Source organism: Gracilinanus agilis, chromosome 2, assembly GCF_016433145.1.
Source record: "Gracilinanus agilis isolate LMUSP501 chromosome 2, AgileGrace, whole genome shotgun sequence".
Classification (NCBI taxonomy): Eukaryota; Metazoa; Chordata; class Mammalia; order Didelphimorphia; family Didelphidae; genus Gracilinanus; species Gracilinanus agilis.
Window position 1 is genome coordinate 346,105,116 of NC_058131.1, and position 17,579 is coordinate 346,122,694.

Sequence of the window (17,579 nt, forward strand, 5' to 3'; positions counted from 1 at the left end):
TCACACAGGTAGGAGATATAGGAGGCAAGATTTGAACCTGAGTTTTCCTAACTCTAACTAATGGCCTATCCTTGATACTGCACTACCATTTAAATAGGGGTAAAAATGGCTGATGTGCTCAGCAATTTCCCCCACTGTGCTATGCTAAGACCCTTTGTAGTTTGTAGACATATTAAACTCTTTCTACCTGGTGATAGAACAGGAATTGGAGAAAGCTTGGAGTTTGGGGCATTTGAGCTAAGTCTTGAAAGATGGGTAGGATTTCAAAGGGAGAATTTTTTTATGTGAGCAAAAGAACGGAAGTCAGAAGGTAGGATCACGTATGGAGGAAGATGATACATTCACTTTGATTCAAGAAGAGTGGAATAAAACGAGATAATCCTGAGAAGACACAGAGGTATCATACTGAGGGGCTTTGAATGCCAGGCAAAGAAGTTTCTTCTTGCTTATGAGGAATACATTGGAGGGTCACTAAAGGGAGACCAGTTAGGAAATTATTTCAGTAGCCCAGGCAAGAGGATTTAAGAATTTGATGGTGGGCATAGAAAGCAACTTCAAATGTTCATTGAATTAAATGACAGATCTAATGGCCTAAAGAAAGTAATAGTCTCTCAGCCAACTAAGTTGTTGTATCTAGGCTATCCCCACATTTTGTATGACAAAATATAAGCATGGAAATAGATTTGATGTATAGTTTCTTGCTCCCTCTCCTTCTGACCCAGTCATGGCTATAGAAAGGAGAAAGCCATTGCCCATCTGTTCCCATTACAAGCAGGGATTACTTTCCAGATTTATAACATCTTGGGTGAGAGAATTGGCTTCATTCTGTTCAAAATCTCATTTTTCTATGCCATTAACAAACAGCGGGTCAAGTCACTTTCAGTTGCCTTTCTTCCAAACCCTGGCTTTAAAATAAGGGGATTGAATCGAGTGGCCATTTCAGGCTCTTAGAACTCTGACTTCCTGGGATTCTAGAGGAGACCAGGGGTTGGGGAGGGAGCTAGGCCAATTGCAGTTCTTTTCCCTAAACTCTCAGGCCTTGTGTTTTGCCAGCTGGAGCTAAAACCAGGGAAAGGAGTGGGTGAGCGGGCCCTGCCTGACTGGAAAGCCATCCTGAAAAGAGAAAGGGAGGAACACCAGCACCTCCTGGCCGAGTCCTACAGCGCAGTCATGGACCTCACCAAACAGCTGCAGATCAGTGAGAAGAACTGGGACCAGCAGAAGATAGAGTTGCTGGATAGGTTCAAGGATGAGAAGCAGCAGGCTGAGCAGCAGGTTAAGGAGCTACAGAATAAAATAAGCCAGGTAAGGAGGCCCCAAAGGCATGCCCACATGCACTCATGGTACATCCTGACATTAGAACAGGGACTGCGGCCCTCGGGTGTTCCTACACACACACACACGTGCACGAACATGCCTGTTCATGCACAGAACCTCATATAATATATATTGACAGACATGCACATGCATAGGTGCCTACATACAAAGACATACACATGCAGACCCACTAGGAGATTTGTGCACGCAACCATTAAAACTGCTAGGAAACTGACCTGGACCAAGCATCGTATGAAGTGAAATCTTTGGGGGACCTCCCTCCCAGCTGGGGTGCCAAGCACCCCAAGGACTCAACCTGGGAACAGAGTCATGTGCCGGACGCCCTGATGCCAAGTCCCCGCGCAGGCATGATGTCACTGACGTTGGAAGGCCACTGGCCCATGACCCGGGGTGGGGGGAGCATAGTTTGAAAAGCTAGCTCGGGAAGCTGATTGGACCTCTTTTGGTACCATCTCTCTGGCTGAAGGGACCGTCTAACCCAGTGGTTCCCAAACTTGTTTGGCCTATCGTCCCCTTTCCAGAAAAAATATTACTTAGCCCCCTGGAAATTAATTTTTTTTTAATTTTAATAGCAATTAATAGGAAAGATAAATGCACCTGTGGCCATCACTGCTTCCCTGGATCGCTGCAGCACCCACCAGGGGGCAGTGGCGCCCACTTTGGGAATTACTGATCTAACCCTCCTGGCAGCCTTATATTATCTCTTATCTGACTTCTGATCTCTGACAAGCCGAGGCTCAGAGTACCAGCTGCAATGAAGGATCAGATTTTTACCTAAAGTTAGAAAGGCTAAAACCTATTTCTCCCTTTCTCTCTCTTTACTAATAAATGTTTATAAATCTAGTAATAAACCTCTAGATAATATTTATTTATAACAGCATAAACCCAAAACAGAGCAAACCACATTAGTTTTCTTGCCTTTTTTTTTTTAATTCTTACCTTTGGTCTTAGAATTGATACAATTCCAAGGCAAAAAGTAAGGGCTAGGTGATTGAGGTTAGGCTATAAGTGTCTAAGGTTCAAATTTGAACCCAGGACCTCCCATCTCTAAACCTGACTCTCTGTCCACTAAGCAACAAAGCTCCCCCTAGTTTACTTGCTTTAAAATTTTTTTTATTTTAATTAACGAGCATTTATTTTCTCTCCCCTAATACCCACTTAAAAAGGGATAATGTCTTGTAACAAATATACAGTCAATCCAAACAAATTCCCACATTGATAATGCTGAAAAATGTATCTGCTTTCATTTTTAGGAAGTCATGCCAGTTTGGGTTGATTGGTTGTTGATTTTTTTTTTTAATTGGTCTTGTGAACCAAAAACCAAAGCTTTAAGGAAAAAAATAATATCATTTAACTCATGGCAGCCAAATAATCCCCAGACTCAGCCTGACCCAAATGTGGCTGCATTTCATTCATGCTATCCTCCCTCTTCATTGACTCACACTCACTAACCCCTCAGCTCCACTCACATAGCTAAGGAGTATTTTTTTTTTTAATAAACCCTTACCTTCCGTCTTGGAGTCAATACTGTATATTGTCTCCAAGGCAGAAGAGTGGTAAGAGTAGGCAATGGGGGTCAAGTGACTTGCCCAGGGTCACACAGCTGGGGAGTGTCTGAGGGCAGATTTGACCTAGAACCTCCCGTCTCTAGGCCTGGCTCTCAATCCACTGAGCTACCCAGCTGCTCCCTAGCTAATGAGTATTTGAGGCAAAATTTGAACCTGAGTTTTACTAACTATATAGAGTTTAACTCTAGTGGTCTATCCTCAACATCACACTACCACTTAAATGGTTAAAGGAAATGGCTACTTCTCTCAGGGATTTTTTCCCCATACACTGAGACCTTTTATTAAACTTTTAAAAAGAGAGGAGAGGTGCAGATTGGGGGATGATATCTTGCTGCCCCTACTGGTAACAAAGCTCCAGGATCATTCCATCATGGATCTTATAGTTCCCCAGGATCATGTGGTCTTTGAAGTTTCTGTGCCATTTCTTCAGGACAGCCTTCTTGTGGTCCAATTGGAGAGGAACTCAGGAAGCCAGGAACTGATTTTATTTGGATTCAGGGCTTCTGATGCTTCCTAATGGTACATAAGCTGAGAACTTGCTCCCTCCCCCACATGACCTTCCCTTGATGCTCAACAGAAAAACATTTTCCCCTAGAACTACTCAGGGTCCATATTAGCTGTAAGATAAGCTTAAAAGATTATACATACTCATATTTATTATAAATGAGATATAAATGAAGTAGCTAGCGCACCAGACTTGAGTTAAGACATCAGAATTCTAACCGTTGCTCTGCCAGTTACTTGTTGTATGTCCTTAGGCAGATCATTTGACCTCTGCACTCCTCAGTTTCCTCAAATAGTGATAATAACCCTGTCTACATCTATCTCATAGGACTGGTCTGCGAATCAAATAAATAGCAAAGCATTTTGAAAACAATAAAAATATTTCATGCCAGTGGGAGAGAAAATAACTAAAAAAATAAAGAAATTTAAAAATAAGTGCTATGCAAATTTATGCTCTCATGGTAATAATTTTGAGTCCAATCCTTCCTTGCTTCTTGCTGTAGAGCTTTATAGCACTAATAGCTTACATTCATCTAGTGCTTTATATTTTGTGAAACATTTTTACATATATTGCCTCTCCTTTGATCCTCACAATAATCCTGTGAGGCAGTTTTAGTGTTAATATCCTCACTTTACAGATAAGGAAACTGAGGTTCAATAAAGTAACTTTCCAGGGAAGATTTAATGAGACCTTGTTAGGGATGTTTAAACTAATGGCAATTCTTGAGCAGGAATGGGTTGGATTGTGTGGTCTCTGAGATCTTTCCAACATTGAAAATCTGTAATTACTAAGGTCACAAAAGTAAGTGGCAAGAGCTCAAACTGAAAACCGTATCTTTTGATTCCAAGTCCATTAATCTTGCAGAGAAGTCAGGATTGTGTAGGGCAAAGAGCATATACCACTGGAAGCCAGGAGACCTCACTTCCCTTATGCCATTTCCTCAGTTATCAAATAGTACCTCCCCTCACAGGATTATTGTGAGAATCAAATGAAATGATGCATGTAAGTATTTTGTAAAACTTAAACGTGCCATACACACACTCACACTTCCCTATCCTACAAGTCAGTGGGAAGGATTTCTTTCAAGGTCAGCAGCAAAGATTTGTTTCTGACAGAGGAACAGACATCACCTTGAGGACAAGCAGGTAACCATTCTTGAGCTCCTGCAAAGAGCTAATTTTGCATTCTCTGCTATTACCTAGCTGCAGAAGGGAGCTGATTCCTGGGCTTTGAAACACATTGAAATGGAGAAGCATGACAGCAGCTGGAAAGAGGTGAGTTGAGCTTCTTCAACAGCTGGCCAGTCCACTTGCCAAGATGATGATCCTGGGTCTCCTAGCTTGTTAGCAGAGGGGAAAGGAAGATAGAAGTTGCTGACTGAGTAGAGAATTGGCTGGAGTGACAGCTCATGAAAAAAGCAGAAAGGAAGAGTGGTGACCACCTTGGAGAAATTCCATTTCCTGGGACATTTGCTGCCCTACTTCCTGACCATACTCAGCACTGCTATGGGTGTTCCAATTCATTATCCTCATAAACCATATCTAGCCACCAAAGCACATCCCAGTATCTTGAAGGAGATGTTCAAGGTTTTACTTTGATTTTCACAGTGAGGATACAGTGTAGGTTCTGAGTTCAAATCCCTTGGGCAAGTCATTAAACTCTCAGCCTCGGATTCTTCACCTAGAATATGAGGGAGTTGGATAAAATAAGTTCTATAGCCCCTTCCTGTGCTAATGTTTTGTGATTACATGCGAATGAGATGAATCTCCACACTTGTCCATTAATTGCTAACATGGGAAAGTCCTTCAGCTTACACAGTGTTGAGGCTCTGTTAGCCATCATGAAGATGGGTAGATGTTCTTATATAACTAACCTGTTCTGGATATCAGTTTGCTTTCCTGTCAAATAGGAATCATCAACTTCTGTGTGACCTTAGGCAAGTCACTAAATGTTTCTAAGTCCCCATTTCCCCACATGCTAAATAGGGTTAATAATCCATATCCTTCCAGCTCCCAGTTTTGTGGTGAGAATAAAATGTACTAGCCTGTGAAAGCACTAAAGAAATGAAGGGAACTTTTGCACCAGGCTAATTTCGGTATTTGGTGGCTATGGAAGTGGAGAACCTGAGTTCAAATCTGACTTCTAATATTTGTTTCCTTTGTGACCCTGAGCAAGCCATTAACCTCCCAGGATCTCAGTTTCTTTATCTGTAAAATGACGGGATTAAACTAGATGCCCTTTGAAGAACTCCCTTCAGTTCTAAGGCTATGATCCTAGTTAAATGTTTTGATATCACAGGTGAAAACATTGTTCATTCCTGTCATGTTTATCAACTTCACTTCTTCCTTCCACCATGATGACTAACCTGTAGTGTTTTCCTCTTCCTTTAGACTCTCAGTGAGAAGATACATGACAAAGAGACCATTTCTGAAGCTGATGCCAATGGAACCAACTTAAAAAGGTTAGATGCCCTGGTCCCTTGGGGCTTGTTATCTCCCTCAGACCACCTACCTCCCTACCCCTGCCCTATATCTTCTTTTTAATGCTTCATATGCTATATATGCTATGGTGTATCCTTAGCCTAGAGTCACCTAGGGTACCTAAGCTTTTTCTTTTTTTGTTTTTTTTTGAGGATAGATATATGATCTTAAGAGAAACTAGGTACTGCCTTACTTTGTTCCCTTCCATGCTGTTTTATCCCATTTGGAAGTCAAAGGAAGCAGTAGGCAGGTCTTGGAATGCATTCCTTCAACAATATAATCACCTACTATGACTTGTGCTCTATTTGTCCCAGTGCCCAAGAAGCTTACAGTCTTATTTACTCACCACTAACAAAATGATACAAGTGCTAAGTCAAAAATCATCAGATGCCAAAATGTATGGCATAATATAGTCTAGTGGTCTCAAACTCATCTTGCCTGTTTGTTTTAGGTTTATGGCACTTGTCCTTCCATGCTAAAACTGCAGAACGCTTTTCTTCCTTTATAAATGTTTGTTGATTTTTTTAAAAAACCCTTACCTTCTGTCTTAGTATCAATTCTAAGACAGGAGAGTGGCAAGAGCTAGGTAATTGGGGTTAAGTGACTTGTATAGGGTCACACAGGTAGGATGTATCTGAGGCTAGACTTGAAACGAGGTCCTCCTGATTTCAGGCCTAGTGCTCTATCCATTATGCTACCCAGCTACCCCTGCTAACTTATTTGAATTAATTTAATTCTGTATTTGTATGACTATAGAGCTGCATAATATGTCTTCAAAGCAGTCCTAAATGGCTCTTTGAGGTCTGATGTCCTGACTCTTAAACAGTAAGTCTCATGGGCAGTAGGGACAGAAATCATTGTGTAAACTGGAAAGGTAGCATAAAGCTTCCAGCAGGAGACTGAACCTTGAAATTAGTCTTGAAAATAAGTTGGCTTTGAATAGGTAGGTGGGAACAACAAGGGAACTCCCTGCAGGGACAACAGCATAAGCAAAGTCCTGGAGGAAGAAATGAGCCTGGTATGGGTGAAGGTCACTGAAAAGGATGGCTTGATGATAGAACATAAGAATCAATGTGGTAGGATGTGGGGAGAGTGCTGGTCAGGAAGAACTGGATCTAAATTTTACATCTGGAATTTTCTAGCTGTGTGAGCATGTACAAGTAATCAAACCGAACCTCTCTGAACCTCAGTTTCTTCTGCTATAAAATGAGGATAATTGTGCTCTTCTGACAGTTGTTAAAAGGCCTAAATGAGATCGTGAATGTAAAACTATATAAATGTCATCATATACTGGTGAGAGGTTAACAGGTAGGGTGGGTTCAGATTATGGAGATCTTCAAATGCTAAACTAAGAGACTTGGCCTCAGTATCACACCAGGCAATGGATCCTTCCATTTGCTTGTTGGTATCTGATATGGTAGCAAGAGCATTCCAGTCAGAGAATCTGTCTTCCAGTGTTGGCTCTGCTACATACTCCTTGCGTAACTCTGGGGAAGTCACAAAATCATTCTGGACCTGTTTCCATATCTGTCAAATGATGCTTTTATACAAGATGATCTGTGAGGTTCCTCATCTTCTGGTTTTTTGGTACTATGGCCTCAAGGTTCCTCTTCCCACCTATAAATATCTCCAATCCATGGATCCAAGTTCTGTTGTACTCATAATATCTTCTTCTTCCACCAGGACCAAATCTGTTTCTTCCATGTCTGAGTTCGAAAGTTTACTTGACTGTTCTCCTTACCTTCCGGGCAAATCAGCCAGCATAGTCAATGAAACTTCCCGAAGCAAAAAGGCTTCTCCCACTGCCTCCCTGCTGCCCAATACCTTAATGGATACTGCCACGGTGAACCCTGCCAGAATTGCCTTTGTGGACAATGAGCAGGCCAGCCCAGAAAAGGGGACCAAGGAGAAGATGGGGCTCTCCCCTAGAGATTGCAGCAGGAGAGGCAGCCTGGCCTACCAGGACTGTGCCCAAAAGCAGATGCAGAGAAGCTACACAGCTCCTGACAAAACAGGCATCCGGATTTATTACAGCCCACCCGTGGCTCGTCGGCTAGGGGTCCCTCTGGTCCAGAATAAAGAGGGGAAAATTCTCATTGAGCCTGGCTTCCTCTTTACCATGGCCAAGCCCAAAGAGTCAGCAGAGTCAGAAGGCTTGGCTGAGAGCACATATGGCCGGTGGCTGTGTAACTTTTCTAAACATCGGGAGCTTCTGGACAGCAGCCCAGTGAGCAGCTCCGCGACTCCTGTACCCAATTTCCCCTCTGCCCTTCATGACTTTGAGATGTCGGGGAATATGAGCGATGATATGAAAGAAATCACCAACTGTGTCCGCCAGGCTATCCGTTCAGGCTCTCTGGAGAGGAAGGTGAAAAGCATGTCAAGCCAGACGGTAGGGCTGACAAGTGTAGGCACCCAGACCATCCAGACTGTGAGCATCGGACTTCAGACTGACCTGCCTCGGGGAAGCCTGCACGGCAAGAGCTGGTCACCCCGTAGCTCTTCTCTGGTGTCTGTCCGAAGCAAACAGATATCATCTTCACTGGAGAAGGTTCACTCTCGGATTGAAAGACCTTGTTGTTCTCCCAAATATGGGTCACCAAAGCTTCAGAGAAGATCTGTGTCTAAACTGGAGAGCTCTAAGGACCGAAGTCTGTGGAATCTCCACCAAAGTAAGCAAAATGGGTCAGCTTGGGCCAGGTCTACCACGACCCGAGACAGCCCAGTCTTAAGCAACATTAATGATGGACTATCTAGTTTGTTCAATGTGGTAGAGCACTCTGGGAGCACCGAATCCATCTGGAAGCCAGGCAGCCAAGAGACCCGCCCCAAACCAGAGACTCACAAATATGGAATTGTACAGGAGTTCTTTCGTAACGTATGTGGCCGCTCACAGAGTCCCACTTCGGGAACAGATCGGAAGGAAGTTGTTGGAGATGAGTGTACCAAAAAGCCGGAACCTCTTTCCCCAGCAAGTTACCACCAATCTGAGGGCATTGCCAGGATTTTGAGCAAGAAAACTCCCAAGCTGAGCGGTTGTGAGGAGGTCAGGCCAGCTTTACTCTCCCAGGGGGGTAAGGATGGAACCTCTCGAGATCCGGATGGCAATTTGACTGTGGCTAATGAGGTAGGTGTGTGGGTTTTTTCCCTTCCTGTGGGAGCTAAAACAATGTAAGATAGGAAATGTTCCCATCCTGGGAGTCCTTGATTTAAAACTGTGAGGTTATATATTTTATTCTTCTGTTTCCATTTCTTTCCTTTTGGTGCCTACTCCCCACCTCTTCCCAAAGATTAATATACTATTATTCTCATTCCCAGAGGGAAATGTCACTAACATCCAAGGGTACGTGCATTTAAGGGGTGCACAGACGGGAAGCTATTTGTGGGCAGAACCTCACACAAGCCTTATTTTGTTTTGTTTTTGGAGGAGAGAAAATCCCACTATATCCTCAGGCAACCCATTCTACTTTTGAGACACTGATCATTAGAACATTTTTCCTATTCTCAAGCTTAAATTTGTTTCTTTGCAGCTTTCACCTGTCACTACTAGTTCTGTGTTCTGGAGGTCTGAGAGAAAGGTCTAATCCTTTTTTCCTCATGATAGTCCTTCAAATATTTGATATCAATTTTGCCTGCTCCCTCATCTTCTTCTTTTTTCCAGACTGAACATCCACAGTTCCTCATATGATAGGATCTTAATGCCCTTTCCTATCCTGACTGCCCTGCTTTGGATATTTCCCAGCTTATTAATGTGCTCCTTAAAATATAGGACCTGGAAATAAATATAATACGCTAGATTTGGCCAAACTAGAATAGAATATAGCACTATTACAATTTCCACAATGCTAGAAACTATGCCTCTTTTAACATCACTTAAGATTCTTTAAGTCAAACTGTTCTCTTCTCCCACATCTCTTGTATCTTCTACTATTGAAATGGATTTTCTGAATCCAAATGTCAGACTTTGCATTTATCTTTGTTAGAGTCCATTTTATCAAATCAGGCCCAGTATTCTGGTCTATCAATATCTTTTTGAAATCTCACTTTTCCATCATCTTTCCTCTCCAATCTGTCCTTCACATATCTGCCAATTTAACATTCTTAAAATATAGGTTTGACCATGTCATTCTACTCTTCAAGAAATTTCTGTGACTCCCTATTGTCTCTAAAATAAAATAAGAACACTCCTGTTTAACATTTAAATGCTTTTTACCATCTAAATCTTGTGTCCCTTCTCAGAGTTATTTCATTTTATTCCTCCTTCACTGATTCTACATTTCTACCCAACCAGCCTGCCTTCTATTCTGTATACTCAATATTCCACATTATCTTACCCTCTGATTTTTTTTTCCCTCCTATGCTCTTGTACTGTCTCCATTCCTAGGATGTTCTCCCTCCTCACTTATATCTTTTAGATTATCTTGCTTCCCTCTAGATAGGCACTGTCTCTTAAAAAAGAATTTTCCTCAGTCCTCTAGCAGCTAGTGTCTTTCCTCCCCATTCCCCTAATAATTTACTTACTAATCTATGAATATATTTTATCCCCAACAAGAATTTAAGTTCCTTGAGAAACTGTTTAGTTTTTTTCTATGTATGTCCAGGATTTAACATAGTTCCTTGCTATAGAAATGCTTACTTAATGGAATTGAAAATTTCTAAGTTATTCATTGAAAAGTTTACTAAAATAGCAAAGGGTCAAGCATATATCCTGAGGTACTTGGAGATTTCCCTCCAAGCTGGAATCAAATTTGTATTTGACCACTGAATCATTTCCATGTTCCCCTAATTGTACTATCATCAAGCTCACATTTTCCCATCAAGCTCACATGTATTCTACAAGAACAGCATGAGAGACTATCAAATGCTTTGCTAAAATCTGGGTAAACTCTGTCTGTGGTTTTCCCCTGATCTACCAGTTTAGAAACCCAGTTCAAAAAAAGAAATGTAGTTATTCTGATGAGGCCTGTTGTTGAAACTATTCTGCTTTTTTGTGATCACTCTTTCTTTTCATGGATGTTTACTCTAAATGGATCTTTTTAAAACTTTTTTTGGATCATTTACCCTGTTGGAAGTTTACTGAAACTTAAGGACCCCTTCAGGGAATGACATTTTAAAATAATAAAATAACAAAGTAAAACAATTATACCAAAATGCAATTATAACAATATTTTTAAAAACACGTTCGGGGTCCCTAGGTTAAGAATCTTTGCCCTATAATTTTTTCAGAAATCAAACACACTGTCCTTAAATGAACTGATTCTTACCTTCCTTTTGAAAAAAGAGACATTTGCCCACCTCAGATCCTGCAGTACCTCTTCAAAGATCATCATGACTTGACAATCATATGCTAATTCTTTATGTACCTGAGGATGCAGTTCATCATTCTTTTGTATTTTTATGTGCCTAACTCAGTATCTGACAAAAGGCAAATTAATGAATGTTAGTCAGTTAGTCAGACCTGTTGACTTTAAATCATTAAGGATAGGTAGGTAGTCTCTTGCTATCTACTTGTGTGTATCAATTTCCTACTCACAGTTTTGTTCTCTCATTTCTAGTCCAAATATCATAGAAAAAGAAGCAAGAGGTGAGCAGTACTGATGGAACTGTCAGTTATATCATAAGTGCCTATTGTTCTAGGCTTTGTGAGCAGTGGTCTCATCCTTCCTTATTCTCCATTTTGTCCATATTATAGCTTTTAAAAAGAGAGACAGCTTGTCAGAATGGAAACAAAACTAGCCCTGGCATCACATTTGGCAATGTGACTTTGACTAAGCTTATTTAACCTCTCAGTCCCCCAGGGAATTCTCAAAGACTATAAATTGTAGAAAAGTTAACAGTATACATTAGAAGGCGTTTTGCATTTGGATTTCATCAAAAGTTCATAAATTTCTGAGTATCTCCACTTCTAATCTTCCTATATCCCTACATTTTCTACTATCTGGCATGGTGAAAATAGAAGCAGTTTTTTCTCTCCTGCTTTCATTCAGTTTAAAGCCCTTTCCATTAAATTTGCAAACATCTAGTCTTTACCCTTGCTAGCCTATGTTATGCCGCAAGTCTAGAGAGGAGCCTGTCATTACTATATTTTAAGTTGCGGTCCAGAAATCCATATCTGCATTTTCTGACATGATTACTTAACGAGCTACTCATCTCCAATGTGCTTTTCTGAATACTTTGCTTTTAGTGGTTATCTGTGATGAAAACATACCTTTTATTTCAAGATCTTATAATATTTAGTAATATTTTATAGGTTGTTTCTAGCCATATTGTCTGTGCCCACTTGAATCACTAGTAATGAATAGAGGTTACCCTATTAACTTGCCATACGGCCTTGATCACATCCCTTTTTCTCCCTGGGCCACAGTATTCCTTCTGGTGAAATGAGGTGGTTATAACTTTATGGTTCCTTCTAGGTATATCATTCTATGATTCTATAATCCTTTATTATCCTTGAAATTTAGGGGCTTTCTTTTCTTCTTTTTTTTTTTAATCAGCAAACATTTATTTTCTCTTCCATCTCCTATGGGAGGAAATAAAAAGCCTTGCCCAAAATACATTTGGGCAAGCAAAACACATTTCCATGTTGTCTATGTCAAAAAAAATGCCTCATTCTGTATCTTGAATCTATCACCATTCTTTGGGAATTGAATAGCATATATCATTTGCCTCCTAGAATTATGATTGATTATTGCTTTAATCAAAGTTCTTATGTTTTTCTAATTTTTGTGTGTGTGTGGTTTTTTTTACCATTTGTTTACAAATTGTTCTTCTGGTTCTGCTCACTTCTCTCTGTATGAGTTTATACAAGTTTTCTCAAATTTTTCTCATACTATTTCTTTTGACTCTTTTTTAAACCCTCACCTTCCATCTTAGAATCAATACTGTGTATTGGTTCCAACTCGGAAAAGTGGTAAGACCTAGGCAATGGGTGACTTACCCAGAGTCACACAGCAAGGAAGTATCTGAAGCCAGATTGGAACTTAGGTCCTCCTGTCTCTAGGCCTGGCTCTTCATCCACTGAGCCACCCAGCTTTTAACGTTTCTTAAAAGATGATACATTCATATACCACAATTTGTTCAATCATTCCTCAATTGATAAGCACCCCTTGATTTCCAATTCTTTTGTATGACAAAAGAGCTACTATAAATATTTTTGTACATTTTTGGCACTTTGGGATATAACTTTTTAGCACTAGTCCTGAATTGCTAGAACAATAAAAATAACCAGAACAACAACAAAATGTGATCATAGCAAGAAATGCAGAAAATTTTAAAATAAAATGAAAACACTCATTTTTGTTAAAAATAAAAACCATGCCAGAAAACATAAATGAGCCTTCCTTAACCAAGAGCCAACAATTATATATAATAAGGATAAACTGCTGGCTTTTCTGATGAGAACAGGGTAAAACAAAAATTTGTCACTCTTCCTATTTGATATCATTCTAGAAATGCACATTATGGCAATAAGAAAAAGAAATTAAGGAAATGATCATAGGCCAAAATGAGAAAAAAAATTATTTATTTTTGCAGATAATGTAATGCTATGCTTAAATAATACTAGAAAGTGAACTAAGAGTTAGATAAAATATTAGTTTTAGCAAATCTTTGGGATGTAAATCTAAAGAATGTATTTGGTAGTCTGTCTTCCAAAGCATACGGGAACCCTAGGAATACTACTCTAAATCATTCTTTCCTTAAATACAGATCTAAATAATTACAGAACTATTTGCTCATGAGTAGGTTCAGACAATATATTTTTAAATGGCAGTTCTCTCTAAATTAATGTACTTACTCAGTGCCATAGTAAACTACCAAACAGTTACTTTATAGAAATAGGAAAAAATTATAATGAGATTCTCGTGGAAGACCAAAAATTCAAGAACTGTATCAGAGTAGCTGTACCAACCTACAGCTCCACCAACAATGTATTAATGCACCATATAGGTGCTATCTTAATACAGTAATCAGTATTTCAATCTCATAAATTCAGTACATACTTTTCCCTTCACAATCTTCCTGAAATTATCCACTTTCCTCTAGGCTCTTGATACTCTCTTAAGAATCCTATTTCTATTTGCCTTACAAACCATATCCATAACTGTTATCCCTTCATTTCCTTTTTTGATGGCTGATCTATTTTTCTCATTAATAAAATCTGAAATGCACAAAGAACAACTACACCACTTCCCCAAAGGGTCCTAGCAGGTTAGGTTTGCAGATATTCCCCAAGATTTAAGGTACACAGAGAAGGTAGCAAATGGAATCAATAGTTTTTGACATCCTAGATGAATTGGGGGCTCACTTTTTATTTTTATTTTTTTTAAACCCTTAACTTCTGTGTATTTGCTCCTAGGTGGAAGAGTGGTTAGGGTGGGCAATGGGGGTCAAGTGACTTGCCCAGGGTCACACAGCTGGGAAGTGTATGAGGCCAGATTTGAACCCAGGACCTCCTGTCTCTAGGCCTGACTCCCAATCCACTGAGCTACCCAGCTGCCGGGGGGCTCACTTTTTAAGACAGCCCTATTCAGTTATAAGAGGTGTTCCCAGAATATAGGAACATAGGAATTATCACTGGTCCAATTCTATGGTCCATCCAGGTCAAGATTCTTTTCTCCAACACCCCAAAGGATATTTTGTGGAAACAAAATTTTCTTTCTTGATGTTAACCTGAAAGATAAGAGATGTGCTTTCTTCCCCTAACTCTTGCCAAAAGAAGAGAAATTCTCATTTCCTGTAATACCTTACTTGAGATCTGGCATATTTGTCATTCAAGAGTAATTTAGGAAAAAAGATTATTTTTAGCTTGTATCAATACCTGTAGTAATAAATTAGTTCCTTAAATTTTACTCCGTACTATCCTAAACTTACCCTCCTTTGAATTTTAATAGAGACCTAATTCTGATGTATAGGATTTTGTGAGCAAGTTTATTTTCATCCTTGCAATACACTTTATAATTTAATACATATTGCTCATATACTATGTCTTCTCTATTCAACAAACATTAAGTGTACAAGGTGCACTGTGCTATTTTCCTAAATTCCAATTGAAAGTCAAAATAGATACATTTACCTCCCTGAGAATATTGTTTTAAAAGATGGTCCAAGGGGCTGCTGCTAGGTAGCACTGGTTAGAGAGCCAGGCCTAGAGAATGGAGGACCTGGATTCAAATCTGGCATCAGATAACTTCCTAGCTCTGTGACCCTGGACAAGTCACTTAACCCCAGTTGTTTAGCTCTTACCACTTCTGTCTTAGAATTGATACTTAGCAGAGTAGTAGATAGAAGGTAAGAGTTTTTTAGAAAGAAGTTGGTCCAGTCCAACCCCAGACAGACACCGGAGCCTCTTAGAGCTCCTGGTCACAGATTGAGGCCACTTGCTAGTCTGCCTATCTTCTTGTCATCAGTACCCTCAGTCTCGTTTGTTCCGTCTAATTTTTTACCTCCCTTTCCCCAGGATGCCATGTGTGACTGCAGTGCTCAGTCACTGACTTCCTGCTTTGCTCGGCCTTCTCGATCCATCACCAGACACTCTCCCTCCAAATGCCGACTACATCCTCCTGAAAACATCCGGGGAGGGGAAGAGAGGACAGCTTCTTCCAGCGAGTGACCATGCTGCCAAGGGACAGAACAGAAATGCTCCCCTTGCCCCGTCCCCTCCCTCAGCTAACAGTCATAGTGAGAAGCCACATCTCCAGTGACCCACTGAACAGACCTGAACCAGCTGATACGAGGCATCAGGGCCCAGCGTGGGTTCAGCAGCCTGTACATCTGTCTCCTAAACACCACCTTGCCTTGGAAGGAGGATTTAAGAAGCAGATGTTGCATCAAAGCCTGGAAGCCTGAGAAATAAGGGAGAGAAATGCAAGGGATCCCTTTCACGTCAAACAACAGGGATGTCATCTGTCAATCAGTATAATGACCTCCAACCTTCATATGGAAAGGCAGGGAATGGGAGAGATTAAAGCTGATCCTTGGAGTATCATTACTAGGGATTTTCTCTGGGAGCCTCTTCTTGGGTGCTAAGGAACTTTTTGCTCAAATTAAATGTTTTTCTTAGGATGCCTAATCGGGAAGTGTCCTCTGGGAGCTACAGATACTCCAGACAGGCAACCACAGTACAGCTAGACTTGATGTGGTTTTGAGAAGAGATTTCAACAACTTAAGTCTTATGCCCTAAAGTCTTCAGAGGGATGCCTTTTCCCTATACTCTTCCTCAGCATCAGGAAGATTTCCTTTCAGATAATAGCCAAGCCAGGAGGTATTGGCAGTGTCTGGCTACATGTGGGATAAAAGACCAGGAGCTTTAACAAGAAATTTGGTTGTACCAAATAGATGACTTTAGTGTTGAGAAGACGTGTTCCATCCCTTGGGACAATCCAGTGAAGTCTTTATGAAACTCATAATAGTTAGGTTCTGGCAATACCACATAACAATGAACTAGACTTGGGCTTCTGCTCTGAGGCCTGGAATAATCCTTTTGTCTCTCACATTTCTTATCCCCAGGCTCTGGCTGCCCTGGATTTCTGTGACTCTCCATGGAATATGATAGGGCAGCCAGCCACCTTAAAGAATCTGGATCTTCAGATCCTAGAAGTAAGGGGCTTTGCAGCCCCCATCTTTGGCAGCTCATGTCCAACAATGATGTAGAAAAAACAATAAGACACTTGTAGGGGCTACAGTCAAGGAATGTAGGCCTCAGGACCTGGGTATACTTACAGAAGCGAGGGAGCCATCAGTTAGCAGAGATTTTAATTGTCCCTGAAGCATTTGGACATCTTTGGCTTGAATCCTTGCCCTTTCTTCAGACATCCTAGAACAGTAGTCAGCCTCAATACTATGTTTACATCGAGCAGTGAAAAGCAAAGACATTCCTGCTAAACAACCTTGGTGGATAGCTTAGTTAACCTAATCAGAGCAGAGTTAGCAAACCTGCTGTTTCCTGAACTATGGGGCAAAAAGACTCCAGAGCCTCCTGGGGCCTGACACATGATACTGTTGAACTTTCTTGACTATAAATATTTAAGGTAGTTTATATTATTTTAATAATTTAATTCACCCCCTGATTCCCTAGAGTAATTTATTGAGGGTTGAGAGTTATCCTGTTCATCAGGACACGGGGCAACATGGTGTTCCCATTGAAATGTTGAAATGTTGGGGAAGTTGAGAGGGATACAAGGCAGTTCAGCAATTGAATATTGGTTTCCTTATCCACATCCAGAGATCCACTTGGCACAGCTGAAATCCCAGAATGCTTAATTTCCAAACAATATGAATTAATTGCTTTGGATTCAGAACCCAGATTCTCATTCATAGGCAACAATTGTACTGGATCTGACATCCCAATATCCCCTTCCTAAGTTCCCATTGACAGGGATATGAGGATTGGGTTGATTCCACCATTTCCCATACATTTCCCATTTCAATTTTCAATTTCCCTTCCCACTTTTTTATGAGCCAAACATAGGTCCTTGAGCCTCAGCCAAGCTTGGTGATCCCTGAGATTCCCAGCCAGTGTACTCAGTGGAAAACTAGACTGAACCCAGAGAGTGTTCAATGCAGCTTTGCACATAGATTTTAAAGTTTCTACTAACCTCCCTAAATTTTCACCAGCCTGTCCATACTTAGCCTTAATGTCTGGTAGCACATTCACTGCCTCCTAAAGATCTTCCCCTAGTCACATACTGA

General features: G+C 40.6%; 1 protein-coding gene across 1 annotated transcript in view; it reads left to right on the plus strand.

Annotated features, from left to right (window-relative positions):
- SOGA1 (suppressor of glucose, autophagy associated 1) overlaps nt 1-15,575 on the plus strand; it is an 87,971-nt gene extending 72,396 nt beyond the window's left edge. Inside the window, exons 12-16 of the mRNA XM_044664336.1 lie at nt 1,054-1,305; nt 4,614-4,685; nt 5,802-5,872; nt 7,575-9,018; nt 15,349-15,575. Coding sequence (XP_044520271.1) covers nt 1,054-1,305; nt 4,614-4,685; nt 5,802-5,872; nt 7,575-9,018; nt 15,349-15,501 — 1,992 coding nt within the window. The 3' untranslated portion in view covers nt 15,502-15,575. The remainder of the gene's footprint in view (nt 1-1,053; nt 1,306-4,613; nt 4,686-5,801; nt 5,873-7,574; nt 9,019-15,348) is intronic.
- Nucleotides 15,576-17,579: the final 2,004 nt, after the last annotated feature.